We start from the raw sequence: 22,427 nt of genomic DNA on the forward strand, positions 1-22,427 counted from the left end.
GCATCTGACATATAGACCTAGAGACTGAGTTCTATATGTTATTAAACTCGTTCCACATTATGGCTGTCTCACTTTTTTTTATAAAATCTCAAAAGCCAAGAATTCTGGTATCAGACAAGCATATGGGTGCTGGTATCCATGAGAGCCTTGCATGCACATATTATGGTAATTGCCTCTGAAGAAAAAAGAATGCAAAAAAGTCCCACGTGTCTGCTCATACACTCAAGCACTACCAGGCCTTTTAATAAAAAAATATTATCTCACAATATGTGTGCTTGGGGAAGGGAGTTTAATACTAATTTCCTTGCCTTTTTTTTTTTTAATATTCTCAGTGCTTTCCAATTAGTTTGGCTTCACTAGCCAAGTCTCAGCAATGACTGTGTCCTCCTCCCATAACCAAGTCATTCTTTTGTGCTATCTACCTGGATTCCAGAGGATTCCTGGGTTTCTGCTCTGTTCCTCAGACACAAAACTCACCAGCCTGCTCCTTCTGACTTCCTGACAATCACTGCAACAGCTCTGCCTGTTTCTCACTGTGGTCTAACCTTTGCTATGGAGAGCTGCACAAGGAAGCACACCTACGCCAGTGATCTGCCCCAGAAGAGGAAACAAGCAAACCAAGAGCATCCCCACTGAGCTCTTCCATCCTTTAAGACAGAAAGACACAGATGCTGTGTGGCAAGGCACACAGCAGGATCGCTAGGCTTTGTGCCTCCAAAGCTGCCAACATCCTCTGGCCTCGGGAACTGCTCAAACTGTGGGGTTGGGATCAGAGAAAACACGGTAACTACAGCCAGCCTACGTGCTGGTTTTGTAACATCAAGGCTTACTCTCCAACTGCATAGACTAGAAAGTAGGTTTTTAAACAATTTACTCAATTATTGACCTTTATTATGAAGCTCAGGAGTAAAATAGGCTTTGTCAAATGTGTGAAGCATTGTAAGCAACGCTCATTGCACAGTTGAACACCCTTATTTCCTGTTAACAAATTGTTATTGATACTGTAATTCCATTTAAAATTATTTTGATAATTTCTAGAAAATTTATTACTATCAACGGACCCTTTATTTGCATAGTGATAGATTGTCAGTCACAGTATGTATGCTTCATGAAGTTACCTTTACTTCCCACAAGGGTGACTTTCTAATTTAATGTATATTACTTTTTTCAGGAATGCAGCTGACAGAAAATAGCAGCAGAACTGCTTCAGTACCATGCAAAACTAGCCTATAGATAACTTCAGCAACAACAGAAATATAAACAATTACAATTACTACAATCTATTCCTCGCTTCCTTTCGCAATCACAAGTCTGCTGTCTTCTGATGCAAGTGCAATGACGATGTCTCTTTCCTCATAGCTGGAACCAACAGAATTAGGAGCTAAATCACAAGTGATCTTGTAAACCCTGCTAACTTGATTTCTTGCTTAAGGGCCACATTCTCTGGGGAATGATTTTACTTAGGTTGATTTTTTTAACTGCTGGCCAACTATACGCATGAGTCTGTAAAAATGGAAGATTGAAATCTGCTAATACAGAACCACTTTCTTTTTGCATAAATTTCATTTAAATATTTCAAATTACTTTGAAACAATAGATTTAAAGACAATAAGATAGAAAATTATGTATTTAAAAAGTAAAACTAAATTAGAAAGAAATTATGCTTGAAAAGTCACAAAAGGAGTCAATGTTAGACATCACTTACGAGGAAAAGGGGACTATGATTCCAGACACATATTTATCATCCTAAAGAGAAAAGGAAATTTGCTTACACTCTATTATACCTAGCAGGATGCCTGTAAATAATATGTTATTTCTGCCTGTACCAGCAATACTTATCACATGTCTACATTGCCTGCTAAATTATAGTTAATAGTCAGCACGCAACCAAAAACATGCCACTAGACAATAGGGTACAATGCCACATAAATTTCAAAATTAGATATTTTTCAGCATGTACTCCAAAATATAATTGCATCAATAATTATTTCCTCTGTTTATAAAACAATTACAGTACCTGTTTAACTACAGCATTGCATGCACAAATTTCCTGTAACTATTTTATTCCATTCTAACTGACAATATATTCAGGACTCAAACCTGCTAATCCAAATTCCCAGCTTTAGAATTACACTGCACTCTACAAACTGACATTTACAAATCCCATGTAACATTGCAAAGTTTTGTTTTTCAGCAAGACTATGGATACTTTTTCGGACTCAAAGGTTCTGACCGTAGAGGAACCAGATTGATTTTCGTTTTCTTTTGTCCAAATGGATGTTCCTTTTTGAAATAGTATCCAGAGACTACTTAACAAGAGTACAATGAAACAGATTTCATATTGCAGCAACATTACTAATGCTGAAAAAGGACTTCATTTGTCTTCAGCTACACACTTCCTCTCCCCATTCTTAATATGAGCTGCAAATTTCCCTCCTGTCTCAGAAATTAGTGATGGCAGACACAGTACCAACCCTTTCTCCTGAGAAAACACTTCTCTTCTGCCTCGTTCAAATTGCTCTGTGTAAAAATTCTGATGTGATTTAAACATCTTTGCAGTCATAGAAGTACCTCTTAAACTGGTGGAGTTAAATAGTTTACTTTGCTCTGCTTCCTAATTAAAACAATTACTTAAAATACACATCCCCAACAAATTCTCACTGATAATTATTCCACTTGTTCTAACCATTGCTATCCAGCATCAGTAATATTCATTTTTAAGAGATTTCCAAGAGATAGCAAGGAAAGAAAACCTTTTTCATAGAACTCCTGAATATCTTTCCGTACATTCACTTCTTGTCAGACATAATCTAGTCTTTTCTTCCTACAGGGCTTTGTGCACATAACAGATTTTGGCTAAGCTATCACTACTATAGATGCAGCTTATATCAGCTTAAGAGGGTTTCTGTTAAGCTGATATATTATGCACTGCCTCCATGGGCAAATACAAATGGCATAAATAAGCGTTATACTTATGTTTGGAAGGGGCTATTTTCTCCGCTTTCTCAAAGTACTATTCAATGTTGCCAATGGAAAACCAGCAAAACACAATTATTAACCAGTGTTAACAACAGAAAAAATGGCACACTACTGAAATTGAAGCTGTGAAAGATCGTGGAATTTCTCATGATTTCAGGTTCATGTGAGGCTGATTCAGGGCTCCCTTTTCACCCCACATTTTCCATCAATGTCACACATCCAGGGTCCAGAGACTGAGTGTCAAAGGTGCCAAACTAGGTACATTTTTGGCTTTGCTGAATGCAGTAGGTTTTTCCCTCCTCCTCTTAAATATTCTCACACTTCAAAGCTGCAATCCTATTCCACTTGAAACAGTGGCAAAATCTTACACATAAGGAGATTAGTAAGAAGACGTAGCAAAGGCAGGGAAGTATTTTCATTATGAAACAGCATAGTAGGAAAAGGTAGCAAAAAATTTCTATGGCTGATCGACAAGGCCCAGAGCTAATTCTCTGGAAATAGGAGTCTGGGAGGAAGCATGCATTTGGGAAACAAGACCATTTAATTCCAGCTGCTCGTTTTATGTGGACAAACCTCGAAGATGAATGTTCCTAGCAATTTTCCATCTCATAACAAGTGAATAGCTATTAAGGTTTTTTCCCATCATTGCAGGACTTCTATACCTATCTCTTTTGCAAATGTCTATGAAAATAATCTTTTCATATTTTAAGGGAACAGAAATTTATGATGACTGTTTTGCACACAGATTACTTTAAAATACTTTTTAAGGGTTTTCAGTATATTTCAGTTTCCTAGGACAATTTTGCAAAATTTCCTCTTACTCCTTTACTTTATTTCCTTCTTTTTACTAAAGTTCCCAATGGCAAATGCCACTGAATCAAAAAGTAAGCATATGAATAAATTTTTTTTTAATATTGTTTGGTTAGGAAGAAGCAATGACCTTTAAATTAGAATTTGTTGTTCTGTTTAAAATAACTTCACATTTTGAAAAGCTTTTCATTCCAATAGTAATTTAATAAAGGTCTGATGTTAACACATTCCTTAAAATGAAAATGGAGAGCACAATCATCTTGGAACAGGCTGCCCAGAGAAGTTGTGGCTGCCCCACCCCTGGAAATGTTCAAAGTCAGGCTTGGTGGGGTCCTGGGCAACAGGATCTAGTGGGTCATATCCCTGCCCATAGCAGGGAGACTGGAACTAGATAATGCTTAAGACCCCTTCCAACTCAACCAATTCTATTACTTGTACAGAGTTATTCTCATTTAATTCTATGATTAAAGATAGTGGAAAGAGTTTTTAATTTCTTTCTGAGGAGCATTCATCTTATTTGATCCCAGCCCACCACAGCTTGTTCATTCTGCATTTCCCAATGGCAAAGCTGTCACAATTCTGATTTTCCATAAGATACAAAAGTTCTGTCAAGTTTTAAGCAGCTTAAGATCACCCTCAGTAACCATCCCAGTCACAAGGCCAAGACAGACAAGAAACAGAAACAGAAGGTGAATGGATGCAGGCAGCACTCAAATACCCACTTTGGTTTTCTGTAAAGCATAAAAACCATCACTCATTAATCACTTAATTATGTCAATACTTGGAAATGACTGTGTGTCCTATCTTATGGCTCCACATAGACAATCTCTTCTACTCATGACTAAAAATCATGAGCAAAAAACTCCACTCCGGAAAGATTATGAACATTTGAATGCAAATCAGTCACTCTGAAAAAATTACAAATGCAAGAGACTGGTGGTAGAACTTCAAACAAACAAACTATTCATTTGGGAATAGAGGCTTATTAACTTTTTGTTCTCAAAATTCTGCTTTGAAAAATGAAACTGTAAACATGGCAAGTCCCTGTCCATCTGAGAGGGCACAGGAGAGGAAATGATCCAGCTTTTGTCCTTGCTGAACTGACAGCAAGCTTTTCATCAAAGCATTTCACTAAGAGTGGAACCTCATCAAGGCAGTGAGCTTGCAGTTTTAACACTGAAGGGTTGGTTTGCAAGTAACAAGAGGTTCATTTGGAACAAAGAAATCAGCAATGATTCTACCATTAAATCACACTTTAGGACAATGCAAGAAAAGAGAGATGAAGAAATAGATAGAACTACAAGGTAAGAACCTGTCATCAACCCAGCATGGGAGACACAGAAGTTAAAAACAAAGTCGATAAAATTCAAGACTTGGGATCGGGAATCCTAGATTGTCCAAAATGGTTCATTTACTCTCAAAAATCTCTCAAAACCAGAAATTCCAAAATCCTTTTATTTACCTATAACGCAATATTACTTGGTTCCAAAGGCACCAGATGATCGAAGTGTTATGCCTTGTGGCTTTTGCTTCTTGTCAAACCAAGTAGGGCTTTCTATTTCATTTTGTGCTTCAGGTTGGTAATCTCCAGTACTGAAGTGGATAAACCAATCAAGTAATTTCACATGCAGCACTGAGAAGTCATCAGATGTTAACAACTCATTACTCAACTGGAAAAGATCAAAACTAATGACAGATTAAACTCTCCTATTATTATTCCCCTGAGTCATCCAATTCTCACTGTACTGTTCCTCATTTTTTGCTGCCTGCCTCTGTATAACAAGCAATAGTGTTGCAGGTAGCCCCTGTGACTCATTCCTTGGGCTCACCCACCTGTGATTTGTGAGAATGATGAGCGATTATAACACTGCTTTCCTCTGGAATCTTTCACAACATCTGTCCAGGCTACTGATACCGCCATTCTGCTTTAAGTTGGATTTTTTTATGTTCAGAAAAATAAATTCTTTAATTTTTTACCAAGCATACTGCTACTGATAATTAATCATTATATTAATACATTTGCTAATCAAAATGCAATATCTCATTATTTTCATGATTTCCCAGGTAAAAGGGATATAAGCATTTTCTGAAATCAAGAAAAATGTTTAACAAAAATAGATGCAATAATTGCAATAATCTTTCTAAAAAGCAGGAAAACACAATATTTATATAGAAAAGATACTATATCAGCTTCACCTACAGGAATGAGAAAAAAAATTTAAGACTTCACATGGATCATATTTTTCAGTGAAAGGTAAATTAATGTTTTCATTTTCTCTTTATCACAGGAGATGCCAAAAACACACCTTTCTACTGATCTCTTTCTCCTATTTTTGTCGGTTCAAGCTGTGACTACATTCCAAGATCAATGAGCCCTGCATCAGAAACACCCAGTAATAACAAGTATGAGCATGTTTTTCTTGACAAGTTTTTATTCTCCCTCTGTGTGTATTCTTTAACTCAACTTACATTTCTCAGTAATTCTCCCTGCTCCTTAATAAAAATTCTCATGTTCCACACTCGAGGTTACACACCACTCAACTGGCACATTCTCCACAGGTTTTATCAGAAAGCTCACCCAAGTATTGCACACTTTAAAGTCCTATGAAGAATCACACTGATATTCCTTAATGACCACAAGACATCACTACATCTTCTTAATGAAATAGTCATGTTCTGATTAGCTTATGAAGCTTTCAGCACAAGGACTGGGTAAACCACCCACGCCACCTTACAAAGACTTCCAAAACAAACACTCAACAACTGATTTGTCAGTAAACTCTGAATGATTCCTTCTGCTTCAAAGTGAACAGCAAATCTTTGGCATTTTCTTGTATCCCTCCTTAGCAAAAATAAAAATTATATTTTAGAGTTCCTAATCACTATGATTCATATGTCAGGCTCCCTAAATTCATCATTTCAAGCAAGTTTTTTTTAATCCATTTCCAGGTCTAAAGGTGAACCATAGACCAGGAAAATCACCTCCTTTTTATTGTTAATACTCTAACCCATGTTAATAAAGAATGCACGTGACAACCGTCATGCAATCATTTTTGATGACCAGCAAGATGTCTATATACATTATCTTATTCACTCCTCCAAAACATTTCAAAAGCATGAAGACAAAAACAGTATGTTCTTCCTTTGTTCATCAAAATCACATAGAAGGTGCAAAATCTCCTGCCTACTTTTTCTCTTTGAGATTTGAAAGTTTCAAATTTTTATTTGCTCTCTATGGATGTATAGAATAAATGCAATATAAAGCAAAATGATTCCTCATCTTTTCAAAATTTCACAAAGTGGAATAATCTTTAATTTAGGATTATATTTTTCTGAAGAACAAAAATCTGTATAGTGTATAGGGAAATATCTGTATTTCAAATGTTTCTCTCTGTTGATATTTTACTTGTGAAAATATTTCAGGAATGACTCAGTAAATGAGATAGTATGGTTACATCATCCTATTTATTACAATCACAACATTCCGTGAAATTCAAATACCACTCCTCAGGCTGATTTTGCTAATGCAGTCATCTTTAGAGATGGTCAGTAATTCAGCAATAAAAAGTGACTGCTCTTTCAACTAGTTTATCACTTGCTGTTTTTAGAAGCAATACTATGAAATAGAAGTACATTAAATATATACATATAACAAAACAATGACAACTGTATCACATAAGACCCTATTCCTATGACAATTTATGGACATCCTTAGCTTTTAGAAGTTGTTTAAAGGACAACTTGTAGACTTGTAGAGGCTTTCCTAAGTGCTTGAAAGAATATCATTTCACCGTGGTAAAGTTATTGGTTTTGCTTTTCCCCATTAAAAAAAACAAAATACTGAAAGAAAGCTCCAGTATTTATGGGGCATAATCCAGGACAGATGGTGTGTACAAGATATCTTTTATGCACAGACACACAGGCACACACAACATGCACACACATATATGTAAAATATATCAGCATATAAGTATATACATTTTAACTGAAGAGTATCTACTTTAATGCTTTTGAGGGTATTACCAGTACTATAAGTTTTTGTTAAATATATTTGCATTATTGTCATCATGACCCTTAGACAATACTTCCATGTTTCCCAGCAATCAACAGCTTTGAGTTAAGCTGATATTTGTTTGCTACATATACAAACTCCTAGCACATTAAATGAAATTAGTGACTTAGGACATAGAGTTGAAGCTTTCAGATTCCATTCAGGATAGAGAACTGACAGAAAAGTAGATTAGTTGAACTGAAATGACAGTTATGCTGTTCTGGTGGGAGTTTCAGTCATGTGTAGCAAAAATTACTGGCAGTCCCTGGTATTTGAGAGAGAAAATCAGGAAAGAGAAAAAAAATGAACTGTCCTATGATTTTTATTTCCCTCTGAAGCTAATAAAGTTAATGCATCAATAGAAAAGTTGGTACATCAGTAACTGCTATGTATAACTGTATATATATTCTAACTCAACTTTTAAAAGTATGATGCCTATTCCAGTTAAAAAAAAAAAAAAGACATTTTGGTCAGTCTACTTTGAAATCTATTATACACAAGTTAAGGCAGAGATTAACAATTAATATGAACTCTTCAATAAGTTGCCATGCTGTACTGACTCATGGCAAATAAAGATCCATTGTCTAGAGGCTATTTTTTGTGCAAGTTTCTAAAATCTAAAATTTTTTTTCTAAAATCAGGAAGTAATTTCGTTCACTCTTAGGACTCTATCCTTCTTTATGAAAGGATTATTCACTAGAAAAAAAATTCCACAGGTTGAAAATTAAAATATAGAATTTTTCTTGGTGTTCTGGACTGTAGAGACTTGTATAATACTTTCTGTGTAAGGACACACTCCTACAGATTATGGAAAAATTAGATTGAACAATGGCATCTATCTCAAAGGAACTCAATACTCACTGGAGTATATACCCACATATATAAATGCATAAATTGTCATAAAATCATATAAATGGCAGAATAATTATATGCTAATTCATTAACAAATTGACAGATTTTTGTGCCTATGACTGTACTGACCTGAACCAGCCATTGAGTTTACAGCTGTCATGCAAATCTCCACAAAGATCTCAGCACTTAGTTTCACAAGCACAGGCACTGAGCTGCAGAAGCAGATCGTGAACATTGTAATAAATGTCACAGTTCCTGATCAGCACCAGTTGCAGAGCGTGGTGATGATTTTTTTTTGTTCTGCCGCTATGAAACTTCTTATCTTCATGTACTGGCCAATACACTAAACTTACACTTGCTATGGAAGCTGGCTAAAAACCAGACATGACCTGCCATAAAAATTTTGCCAGTTTGAGATAACTAACTTTTTGTAGCAAATTAAGTACTCCCTTCATCTAATTTTCAGGACAAAAACATCTCGGTGTAAATCCACTCCAATCTGAGAGAAACATCAAAGACTTGTATAATTAAACTATTCAAAGGATAAATAATGTCTCCTCCAGATCAGATGACTGAATTCTTGACAGTACTTATTTAAAAGTGTTTTCCACTAGAGCATCCCCTTACATAAAACTTTAAAGTAGTATGAAATTCACTTTGACTCTTACCAGAAAAGACACTGGGAATCTTGGAAAGAAAACTTTTCACTGTCCGAATAGGAATCCCATTTTTCTCATCTTGCATGCGGGCTATGACATCTTCCATCTGAAAAGAGAAATAAAAAACAAATTTAAAAATAGAAAGAAAAAATAAATACATAATTATTTCCTAAAGTAAATCTCCAAGAAATCCTAGATCAGTCTCTCAGAATGACATGTCATCTCTTTCTATTTCTTTCTTTAATTTATATTCTATAATTTTATTGAACAGGCTAAAACTGCAAGTAATTTATTCATGACAAACAGTAGAAAATATATGTATTCAAGGACTCTTGAGAAATAAACAGCAATGCAGAACAACTTAGTTAAAGTTAGACTTAGTTAAAGTACCTAAAAAAACTTGTCAAAAACCATTATTGGATATTAAACTTCATGTTTTGATTGTTTTAATGGTATTGTACCACATATAAAAGCAAATTGACACATACAGGCTTTTAGGGGACAGATAGAGTTCTCAAATAGAATTTGCAAGACAAAGAAGAGCTTTTAAGTTCAAAGCTAAAATTCCTTCTTTTGTTTTGAGAAGGGGGAAAAAATACAGCATGATGCAATTCCTGGACACAGCAGAGCCAAAAACCTAGGATTTCTTTATAGGTAATAATGGAGTAGGTAAAAAAAATATTTAAAATCAATTTTCTGATTTTTTTAATGTATTTATTTTTACATTGGCTCAGTTTTCCAGATCACTTTTTAGGCTAATTTGGAACATAAATTTTATAAATTGAGCCCAACTCAAAGGTTTACTTTCCTATGAACTACGAACGGAAAACTCTTTCACTGGAAAAAGGAGAATATTTAAGTAGAGCCACTGGCTTACAAGGCCAGTTTTTCCCATTTCATTATTGAAGTTTACAGATTTGATAATTTCTACCTTTCTTTCTTTCTTTGAATATCGAACTTCTCAAAATGTTCAATGAAATGATGATGAAATCAATTACAACTATTCTTTCTTTTTTCTTAAATAACCAAAATGCTCCATATGAACAACTCTGAGTGACAGGGTCATTTATACTCTTTTATTATTCAAAGTTTAAAATATTTTTGTATATCACTTCTATACCCCTCATAAATTCCCAAAAACTTCATTAAAATTTGTGGCTGGGCTGTACTGTGGAAACAGAATAACAGAAAAAAATTCTGTCATGCCCCTTTTTCCTCTAAAGTCCTAATTTGCTAATGTCCCACATTAGCTAATAGCAAACCAGCATTGGGCACAGCTGTGCTTAAATTGGACCAATAAGGGAGTTATGTAGATCTAGGAAAGGGAACAGCATTTGGGGTCACCAGGGGTGTACATGGGAAAAAGAACAAATATCCATACCAAAAAAAAAAAAAAAGAAAACAAAATCATTTAGCTTGACTGCTCATGAGAAAGCTACTTATACATAGAGTGTCTAGAGGTTCTCATGTTCCATGTTTTTATAGATCACATATTAACAACCTAAGGGATACAAATCCAGTGTCATTGTCCAAACCAAAAAGCAAACACAAAGAGTAGGTATTATTAGCAAGGTGTGAAAACTGAGTCTATTGTTCAGAATTAAGCAATGCGCAAAATGTAACAGAAGAACCAATATTCATCTGACATGGTATTTAACTAATTAAATAGAAAAGGCTATTAATAGAAAATTGTCAAGCATATCTATGCTTGTCAGCCGTTGTCTGTGAAATGGCATCTGTCCCTACATTGTTTATCCACATAGTAACTGAAGGTTTGTATCAACTCCTTCCAAATTCCATTGGTAAACTGTCTTATTTTGCCCTTAAGTGAATAGGAATTCACTGAAATTCAAGTAAATATTTTTGCTGATCATATTTGGTGATAAATTCCACACATGCAGAGTAAGCTTGTGAGAACGTTGCTAGAACCACGGAGTGAATAATGTACATTACACTTGGACAAAGTACAGAAAATAATTTGTACATAGGGACGCATGCTAAAGGTAAATTTGCAATATAATAAGGATTGCTACAAACACAGGCCACACTTCTCAAACATAGCATTACAGGTGGAGAGATGCCATTACTGCTTGCTCAAGAACACATGAGTGCAAATGTTAAATGCCCAGTGCTGTCAGTAGTCAGTCTTTTGAGAGTACATGGAAGTAACTGTTAAGTTTTACATATGCTTTCCTAAACTTTCTTCATGGACAGGATTGAATCTAAATAGCATAAAATCTAACTCTGAGAGAGACTGAAGCTCTGGGAGAGTCCTCTGGTTTTGATTAGCAAAGTGAACTCTAAGGTGTCTGCACTGAAAAGTTACACTTTTTTACCCTTTATATCAAGCTCATATTAATGTTCTGTGTTGGGCATCAATTCTGTCTGTGCAAAAGGCAGCTCACTCTGCAGCCAGCATTATTGGGAACTGCCTGGATAACTCAGTGAGCAAAGATTACCTCCTAAGTGAGCAGGAATGTTCTGAACACACACTCAACAGCAGTCCACTAATTAGATACAGTTGACCTCTTGCATGGAAATCTAAGAAGTTACTTGTGGTTTGCGGTTATCTTAAATCTTAAACATAAGAGCTCTAAAAAATGAAGGGGAATTTAAAAAAAATAAGTCTAATTTAAAGATTCAAACCTATCCAATCTAATATATGCAGGAGCACAGTTTAACTTTCAAAATATGCAGTTGCTGTTTCTGTTACAGCTGCTTTAAATTCAGCAAATATATAACCTCTTCCACTGAAAACCATCAAACTTAATTATATTTGGGAAGCAGCAGTTAAGGCACTCCTCTGTCATTCATCAACAATGACCTAAGACAATGAAAAGGGCAGAATATTTTAATTATAATGATGAAAGAAAATCTTAATCTAATTTTGCTCAAGAAGCCTAATCTGGGAAACACATGCTGCTGCCTGATATAATAATTTTCCTTCCTGATGTATCATTGTTTGTTTCTGAGTCACCTGACCCAATGGTCAAAAATTAAATAGAAACTTCTTCATTGCACCTCAGAATTAGACTTTTTTCTATTCACAAGCTCTTACCTGGCTAAATCTGTCTGGCCCTCATCTTGTAGTGGGATCCTTTTTAATGCTAAACATTCTCAAGTAACTCAAACGAACCCACAAATAATTTGCCTCAATCACTCTGCAAACGAAGGTCAATATGCTCGAGAACAGGAAGCTGTATAAGCATATATTTTAGTTTTTCAGTCATCATTACACATCATTAACTGGGAAAGTATAGCTAGAAAGACATTTCAGTAAAGCACAGATCCTACAGAAAGCTTTCTAAATAAATGTCTTCTTCAAAATATGTGCCATATTTTTACCAGTGAGATAATTCCAACCCTAACAAAAACTAAACTTCTGATGCATAGGCAACTCAGAACAAACTTCCAATATTAATATTTAAAACTTCACTTGTCTCCTTGTGAAGATAATTTGCAGCCTTCATCTTGACACGTAAAGACTCTGTGAAATCTATTTCAAAGCCTGACTCTATGACAACAGTGACAATGCATCTTCTCTAAAGCAAAAAGAAGGCAGATAACAATATCCTGTAATAGAAGGGCTACAGGATACAGGAGCTATTGAACAATGACAACTGAGTTTGCTCTGAACACACTGGGAGCTAGGCATGCCAAACTTACCCCAGGAGCAGTGGAGGTCTTGACAACACCAGGGGCAGTATCTTTTAGCTACTTACAACTAGGTGAAAGGAATATTGCTCCTAAGAGCAGAATTTTTGTGGTTCCTCAGTGCCACTGTGCCATGTGGTTTGTGGGGGGGAAACCCTGATCTTTAAGCTTTCAAATCTAAATAATAATTTCATCGCTGCTCATCTGCACATCTTGCAAAAATTATCAACTTGAACCATAATTCAGCATCACTGCATCTTAAGAACTGGTTTTGGTTTTCTTTTTTTCATTAATTGTAATAGAACAAAAGTGAAAAAATAAAACGCTTGTTAGTGCAGGAAAAGAGCTTTTGTTCTTCCACTAAAATTGAGTCTAAATCTACTCCAAATAGAGATGATCACTAGACAAAAGAATACTAGAAAAAGTAATTTATCTGGAAATAAGCTAGTTCAAGACATACATGATAAAAACTTGAAGCCTTGGCCTACTTACACATACACAAATGTGTTAATTTGATTTCTGTCTTTTAAAAATAAATAAATTCCATGCCAAGGAATTAAGACTACACTCAGAAACACCAAAATGAAATCAGCATAATTTTGTACTCAATTATCATACATCAGAACTGGGATTGCTCTTAGGTTGAGTGCACTGGGGTCCACCCACACTACAGCTTTCTTCATTTTGCTAAAATCTTTTTTCTCCTTTTACACAAATGCAGGGGTGGAATAGCCCAGTGGAACTAGCTACAAACCTTATCCAAACTTGTTAAAAAGGACAAAGAGTTACAGTATATTTCTTGCAGTATGCAACATGCTTCCTTAGAAATTTTCTCCCCTGTCTACGTTAACATTTCACAGAGTCCAAGGTCGCTAGTGCAGTTGGCCAGAAGGTTGCAGGAAATTTTCCTCAGCCTGTCCCCTGTGCAGAGATGTACACCAAGCAACATGGCCTGAACAAAACTTGCAGGGTAGGAGACAGATACAATGTTCTTTACAAAGTAAGGGCTGCTTTTCTTCTGACTGCTTCACTGAAAAGCACAGGTACAGGCAAACTGATCGCCAGATCAAATCAGTAAGAAATAACCTTGGAGGTGGAAATAGAAGGTTAATGGGAGACCTTCAGTTTACCCAGTGTATGAAGCAAAGTCACCAAAGTAAAATAAACAAGTTCAGTTTAAGAATGCTGACAACTTTTTTCTAAATCAAATGTGTAGAAACAAGATGGTTTAATATCTTCCTGTCAAAGGTTTTAGCATTTTCCATTTAATGCAGAATTGGATTATTTCAACTCTTTATTCCTACTTGGTATGAAAACCGAGTTTAAAATATTCAGAAGTTCAGAAAAGTACATTTAGATTCTTGACTATAATACAGTGCTGAAAGATGGCTTGAAATATGCAAAACTAACTAAACTGCTAATGACAGTCCTGCACAAACTCTCTGAGCTTGCTGATATAAAAGCAGTCAGTCACGAGTTTTCTAAGACAGCAATGTTGCATCTCTGGTCTACCAACACAGGAAACAGCCCTAGGTACTCTCTGATGAACATTAAATTATAGAATAACTTAATTAAAAGAATACAAGAATGACTGATCTCATTTTCTTCAGAGCCTCTATTTGCTGAAATAATTATTTGACATTCATAAAATCAAGTGACAAACCAACACAAAAGGTTCCAATCATATTAAATAGATGCATTGGAGATGGTTTGAAGAGCCTAATTTTCTACATGTACCTATGATGTACACTGGCACTTCTGCCTCATGCTCCTTTCCTTCTGTATATGAAGACACTGGTGTGAGCAAATAATTCATACTCTGTCCCTAAACAGAATTATCTGTCGAGAGGAGAAGATGTTCTGGCTTCACAAGTAGCAAAGATTCAACACAAAGATCTGTGTTGAATCATTATCTTAGGGCTTCATTTGTAGTTTTCAATGTGAATATGTAATTAAGATTCAAATTTATTTTCCCTAATTATCCATACTGTTTCAGATTCAACATACAGGTAATGTTTCAGACTGGTTGTAAAACAAGAGTGATACTATGTATATGAGCCTGTGCTTACATTAATGAGTGCAGGGCAAACCTTTGTCATTTATTAAGAATAATTAAGGCTATTTTGAATTTATTTGAAAATTGACACCAGTTTTGTGCAATTATTTTTGAGGCCTAATTAAATGAACAGTCCCACCGGGCTTCTCCTTACTATCAACTCTATATGTTCATCACTGAACTTGCATCAATAAGATAGGCTCTGCACACTTCACTGATTTAAAACTGTGAGTTTGAATGATAATTTTAAGCATGATCTTGTCTTATTCGTGTAACCCAAATGCTGACTCATCAAAACCAGCATTTCATTTAAAAGGTTCTTGTAGTTTAATACAAACCATACAAGGAGTTCTTGGGCTTTTCAAATACCTATTATAATGCTTTTTGAAAGAAGGACAACTTGAAAGCATACTTTGAGCTCCTGTCACTAACCTGTAACCATGTGGCCTGTTTGAAAGCTAAAGCTGTCAGTGATCCCCAGGCAAAGATTGAATAAAGGGTAATCCTTGTCACCAGAAAGTGTATAAGACTGAATGGAAAATTTTGACAATACCACACAGTACATTCTGTAGGTAGTAATTTATGCCAATCAGTAACCATCTTTTCTCCTAAGGACTGCTAGTCTTGAGTTCATGGTTTGATGCACCACTCTTTCTCAGCTTCATACACTGGGTAAACTGAAAATCTCCCAGTAACCTTCTATTTCCTCCATCATTCTACAGTTATTTCCCACTGTTACTTCTTTGGACAAGTTGATCTGAAAACACTTAATACTGCATTCCAGTCCCCCAAAAAAAAAAAAAAAAAGTCCTCATTCTAATTCAGAAAAATACTGCGAGTTTGCTTGTATCACTGTAAATTTTTTGAGAACTCAGCGTGTCAGAACACTGCTAACAAACCCATAACACTGCAAGGGCTATATTACTCACACTCTTTTCAATTAAATTTTTATCTCACCTAAGAATCCTACATCTGGATATATAACACATACACCCAGTTTACTGAATGTATATCAATGCTATATAGCTGGACTGCGAAGAGCAGACTAAAGTAGTTGCTAAAAACAACTCAACTGCATTGCAGAAAGATCTATAACTTTGGCGGAATATATCACACTGATTCAGCTTTGAAATCAAGAAAAGGTTATAGAAAATGCTATACTAAGTCTATGAAAAATCAGGCAGCTGGCAATTCCAGCTCCCTAGCCCTCATGAAAATGCAATTTCAAACAACGAAGAGATATCTTAAGCAAGAAAAAAGGCTATTTTTTTTAATTAACCACTTGCAAAGTTCAGATATGATTTTAAAATTTTTCATACTAATACTTCGTAATTTATTTTTACTCTGGCCTTTCCTAGCCAAGAAGCATTTCCTATATTTAGTCAAGGTCAGAATCAGATACAGAAAATATAAAAGCTATGAACTAATGGAAAAACTATTACTTTAACTAAATGGTTCTCATGTTTAAATTCCAGATAGATAAAGAAAAGCATTTCATTTTATGTACCTGGTTTTTTGGAACTCAGAAACTATTTATGAGAATTAATTAAAAAAAACACATTTCTCAAACCTTGAATGTTATTGTTTCACAACAAAACCAGAGAGAGCTTACCCAAAGGAGTTAAAAAACACATCCAGATGGTGAAATTTCAAAACCACCTAAGTCAATGACAATTTTAGAAATTGCATTTCTGCTTTCAGTAAAATAATTATTTCCATCACACGTATGAAATTTTGGTTGGAATGACAGAGGAAAGAGAAGCATCACTATGGATGCCTCAGAATAAAACACAACTTGATGAAGAAGGTCTTGGTGAAGGACTGTTTTTATTAACAGAGACACTTCTGCAAAAATATTTCATTCAGAATAAAATATATTTTTTTAAAGCCGCTAGACCTATAAAAAATGTTTATTAATCTGTCAGGCCAAGATTTGAGCTTCTAGACTGTGCTACCAGAGATACGAATAATATTTCTTATGCAAAATAAAAATTTTTAAATATACAGTCTTTCAAAGCCAAGCTGTTTCCTGGGTTGTACTGATCATTTGTAATATGATGGCCCTGACACTTCACAAAGTGAAGTCCCTTGTACATTTCAGAAACAGAGAATTTCAATGGAAACCTGATCTCTGAGACCCCAAATGGACCTTCCAACACAATATTACAAAAGTGGTCAAAATGTTCAATTTTTTTTTTTTCCAAAAAAGAAGAAAAGTAAAATTTCAAAATTCAACAAGAAAAAAAAAAAAGTCAAAGCACAGATTCTGGACAGTACACAGGCTGGGATTTAAAAGAAGAAAACAGATGCAGACATTTTTGTAGGAGATGGAAAATAATGAAACAAGTTAGCTTATACATATGCAACTCAGATACAAAAGTGAATTCTAGCCAATGGCACATTTTGCCTTCACAAAAACAGTCACAAAAATATTAGCTATAACAGGGTTATGATATATTCATTCACCTAACAAAAAAAAAGTGATGTTCCTCTGGAGGACACTTGCAGTTACTCCAAAATATTTTCATTTAATTCTGAAGTCTGAAAAACAGATATTTTTTTTTCTAAATTGGTACATCTTTCTTATGTCATCTGTTACTAATGGTTTTAAATCTAAATTTCTCTTGTTGGAATGTCTTTTCCTCACTTGTCAGATGATCCCAAACATTACAAAGCCACATCACAGCCACAGATAATTTTAGAAGCAGCCACTGTTGACCAAGGATGAAACTTTTCTTAAAAAGTACGATATCATTATCTTTCCAATACTGATAAGCAAAAATTTAATTACAAGAAATGTTTCAAATTACATTGACAGAAATAACATTTTAGGATAAATGATAAGTATTTTGGTGATTTCTACATTGCTCTCTGCTCTGTGGTGGGGGAAGATTGAAGGAGGCAAGCTGATCTGTTAATATTTCAGCCCCTAGAGAACAGAAATACTGTATAAAAACTTCATTTCTAGTCTCTTGGTCCTTGAAATTGCTCTGAGTCATTAAACTCCATTAAATACAGAAGTAAAACTGGTACCATCAAAATAAATTTTTACAAGTGACTATTAAATCATGTTGTTGTAAAAAAAGAGTTCTTAATTGTATTACAGTATGGAAAGCTTTCTATTTGGCATTAAAAAAACGGGCTGCTGATGTAATACAGTATTGTAGCATTATATGACAGATGGACTGGTTTCACAGTAGTCTGTTCACCCTCTGTTACACAACTTACTTGAAAACAAATATTTTATTCTTACCTAATCTGAATAGATAGACAGTTGTGGATGTTCTGGCTATGTCAGTTTTTAAGCATGTTGAATTCACCCATTTTCACTTAAAGAAGAATGTAAAAGAAATGAAAACAAATGAAATACTGAACTATTGATCTGCCAAGTGAACAATACAGATAATAATGGATAAAGTCCACAGAAAAATTGGGAATGTACCATGATTGTGGGTTTTTTTAAACATCAAGATGAGTACTGAAATAAATGAACCAGAACATTTACACCTTTTTTCCATAAAAATTTAGCTACCAGCACCCCAATAACACCAGTACATTTTCCTTCTTATTAAAAGTCTTATCATATCTCCCCTTCGAGCCAGCAGAACCTCCAAGCCTGATCATCTTTTTATTCTTCTTGAGAAGAGCACACACACTCCAGTACTAATTTTCATGCTAAAAAGCAAAATTATTTTACTTAGTTCTTGCTACTAGCAATTCAGGAGTTGTAGTGCAAACTATAGGCTTATGTAAGACAAGAAATGCATACAAATATTAGTCTGCCCTTCAGTGACAAAAATCATGCATTTCTACATGCCAAGCAAATTTTTTATTTCTTATTGACTACACAAATTAGTCAAGATTTTCATCCATCAGAACATTAGAATTTAAGAAATATAGGTCATAGGTCTTCTTATTCAGAAACGAGTAATAAAAAATAATTCTGCATGCATTTAAAAAGAAAAACTTTGGGGTAAATGTTGTAGTGTGTTTTTATACTTTGTAACACTTTGAAGTAGTTTTGTTTTGTATCCCCATATTTTTCCCAAATGGTTTATCCCAAAATGTAACCCCCTCCCTTTACCTGCATTATCCCTCTCCCTGGGTGAGATCATCCCCAAACCCCCACCCTGGCTCTCTGTCAATCACTCAGCATCCCATCCCCCCCATCCAGAAGTTTCGGTCCAGGTCATCGAGTGATTAGCCAGAGGCCAGGGGTCAGCCCCCCAAGCCTTGCCCCATACGCTGTCCTATATGTCTATCCCCCAGTACCCATCCCTCAGGGTCACTCATTGCTTGGTAAAATGTTACCTACCATATGTAGAATGGTACCACATATGTAGTCTCATCATGTAAAATGTTTGGTTTCCACCTCCCTTTAAATGTGACCTTGGCACATCTTCCGGGGCTCTCGGCAGGAGGCCCCTGAGGTGCAGGAGCTCCTTTGGGATCCTAATAAAACCTTGGATTAACCCCTGCTAAGAGTCGGCCCTTTCTCTTCCACCGCTGTCTCTGGTGTCTCTCCTGCTGCACAGGCACCCAGCCCAGGTGCCCTCAGTACCCTCAGGGCACAGACAGTGTCTCCCTGCCAGCCCAGGTGCCCTCAGCACCCTCGGGGCACACACAGAGAGTGTCTCCCTGCCAGCCCAGGTGCCCTCAGCACCCTCGGGGCACACACAGACAGTGTTTCCCTGCTGTCAGCCCAGGTGCCCTCAGTACCCTCGGGGCACACACACAGAGTGTCTCCCCCCAGCCCAGGTGCCCTCAGCACCCTCGGGGCACACACAGACAGTGTCTCCCTGCCAGCCCAGGTGCCCTCAGCACCCTCGGGGCACACACAGACAGTGTCTCCCTGCTGCCAGCCCAGGTGCCCTCAGCACCCTCGGGGCACACACAGACAGTGTCTCCCTGCTGCCAGCCCAGGTGCCCTCAGCACCCTCGGGGCACACACAGACAGTGTCTCCCTGCCAGCCCAGGTGCCCTCAGCACCCTCGGGGCACACACAGACAGTGTCTCCCCGCTGTCGGCCGTGTCGGGGCTGCCCCCCGGTGTCTGCCGACTCGGGACTGGCCCAGGGCTCCTGAGAGGCTCCCAGAGGGACCGAGACAGGTGAATTTATGTGGAAATAAACAGGTTTTTCTGAATTGGTTTTTACAGTTTTAAAATGTATTTTGATTGTGGAAAAACACATAAACCAAATGTATTTGTATGAAATAAAATTATAAAACTTAATTTAAATAAGGAATGACATTTCACAAAGAATTCCAAAACTGCCACTATTTTATTTATAATTTCTCAGCATCTCCAGAGTTATTCCTGTATAGGATTCTAACTGTATCAGTCAGACTCTAAGACTAATTTAAAATCTTATTTTCCTAAATCAGAGGAAATGTTTCTATTCACAAAATAGGCATTCACAAAATCTTGATATTTGTCTAAAAATTACTAAAGTCATAGAAAAATAACTTGATTAACAGAATGTAGCCCATTCTTTCTTTTAGGAGTAATTTGGAAGAAGAGAGTCAGTAAGAATTTGCATATGGGTTTTTGATTCTACACAATGAATGGGCAAAACAGAAATGAAAGTTCCTTATTTACAAATGAAAGCTAAGTTGGCCATACTCTTTGATCAAAGTAAGCTTTCACAGGAGTTTTCTTAAAAGAAAGCACTGCTAAAGAGCAGTAATGCCAGTCCACACTTGTCTCCATTTTACACAGTCACCTTACAAACACACAAGCCAAGACCTCTTGGCTCCTATGGTTGTAATTAAATTTACCTGATTTCTTTCTCCACCACTGAAAAAGGACATAGTTTGTTCTCAATCCCACTCTAAATTGCTGTATTTTCACAGGGATCCTTTGCCATGTAATGATTTGGGAGCAATCTCAGTAAAGGCTTATTTATCAAGGCACTTAAATTGTTCATAAACATTAAGGATGAAATTTTCTAAGAAAATGGAAGCAACTAAAGACCTAACTCATTAAAAACCAGTGAGCTGACATATCAAAAGACAGTGGGTGACACAGTGTGTATATTCCAGTGCTTTTTGAAATAGGATCCCATTCCAATGTGGCATTTCCCAATTTATATTTTGACTGGTTGCAGCATAATTAGGAAAAGCAGAACATTTTATACTTCCTTTCAGTTGTATGCAGCAATTGAATCAGCCCTAGCATTCCACTGGATTTGGACTGAAGGAATTAAGGAAATTTAAAATGACTATGTGCTTTTGTTTTATTTAATTTTTCTCTGTTTTAAAAACATGAGTTTTTCTTATGAATTCATGTTACATTTTCCCAGAAAAACCAATCATACTTTGGAATAAAGAAAGCAGAAAAGGCTATCTTAGCATCAAAACACTAGATCTTTTGAATTCTCATTATTTAGACACTTAAAAGCAAATCAGGTCTGGATGTTCTGTACTTGTCCAATTTAATCATAGTTTGACATTTACAGTATCTACATTTTATTTTCTTTTGCAGTCATTTTCCTTTTGATTAGAAACATTCTATGTCTTTATTGTGAAACCACATTTGCACCACAAAAGAAAGTAGAGCAGAAGTCATTTACAGATTTGAAATATGTGAGCTCTGAGAATTGTGAATAATGGCTATAAAACCATTTCTTTATTCTATCTGATACACGACTGGGAAAGGAGATATTCTTTTGTTATAAACAAGTTTTGGTATTCAGATACTACTATATGTATGCAATGAGAATAGAACAATATTAAAATGAGACACACTGTAACTTAAGAACCAAAAAATGAAAATGTATTTGAGTGAATTAAAAATAAAAAACATAAAACCAAAAGAAATCAGAATTTAAGCCCACAAATTAATTTGTGGAATTATTTTTTACTCCAGGAAAAAAAAAATTAGGCAAAACACTGCAGGAAAGAATCATGGAATGCTATTTTTTGGTCAAATTTTATTTTGCCAGAAGGACAAACTCATTCGAGTTACTTGGTGCAGTGAGCAGTATATATGACATAATGCTCCCTGGAATTTTGAATGCCATTAGCCACCTTTCTGTCAGCCTTTCTGTAGGGGTGGACAACACATTCTCAACTCAACCTCAAATCTCTCAACTGATATGTAGCTGGTTAATTCAAATACTTGGAAAAGTCAGAATCTCTGTATAAGATTCAGTTGGATCTAACTATTAGCATGAATCGGAACAATTTTCATTAAAAGTTACTTTCAGAACAGAAAAGCTTGATTGCAATAAAGCTATTTCTCACTTAAGAAATCACAAGTCTTTTGAAAGAAATTTTTTCCATCATGAGTTTATCTCTTTTACTAGTTTAAAGGATGGAAAGTAACCAGGTTTAACAACTGAAGCACAACTTCAGTTAATCCTGTA

The 22,427-nt window shown here is 35.7% G+C and overlaps 1 protein-coding gene across 12 annotated transcripts in view; it reads right to left on the minus strand.

Moving 5' to 3' along the window:
- The window catches only part of RGS7 (regulator of G protein signaling 7), a 250,885-nt gene that overhangs the window by 139,883 nt on the left and 88,575 nt on the right, over positions 1–22,427 (minus strand). For all 12 annotated transcript variants that reach the window (XR_011680081.1, XM_071432724.1, XM_071432730.1 and 9 more), the window contains exon 3: positions 9,361–9,457. Coding sequence is in view for 11 of the 12 variants with exons in the window: in XM_071432724.1 (XP_071288825.1) it covers positions 9,361–9,457 (97 nt within the window). In the remaining variant the exon portion in view is untranslated. The remainder of the gene's footprint in view (positions 1–9,360; positions 9,458–22,427) is intronic.

Source organism: Agelaius tricolor, unplaced genomic scaffold (assembly GCF_023055355.1).
Source record: "Agelaius tricolor isolate 1412-34295 unplaced genomic scaffold, bAgeTri1.0.p SCAF_1, whole genome shotgun sequence".
In the NCBI taxonomy this organism is placed as follows: domain Eukaryota; kingdom Metazoa; phylum Chordata; class Aves; order Passeriformes; family Icteridae; genus Agelaius; species Agelaius tricolor.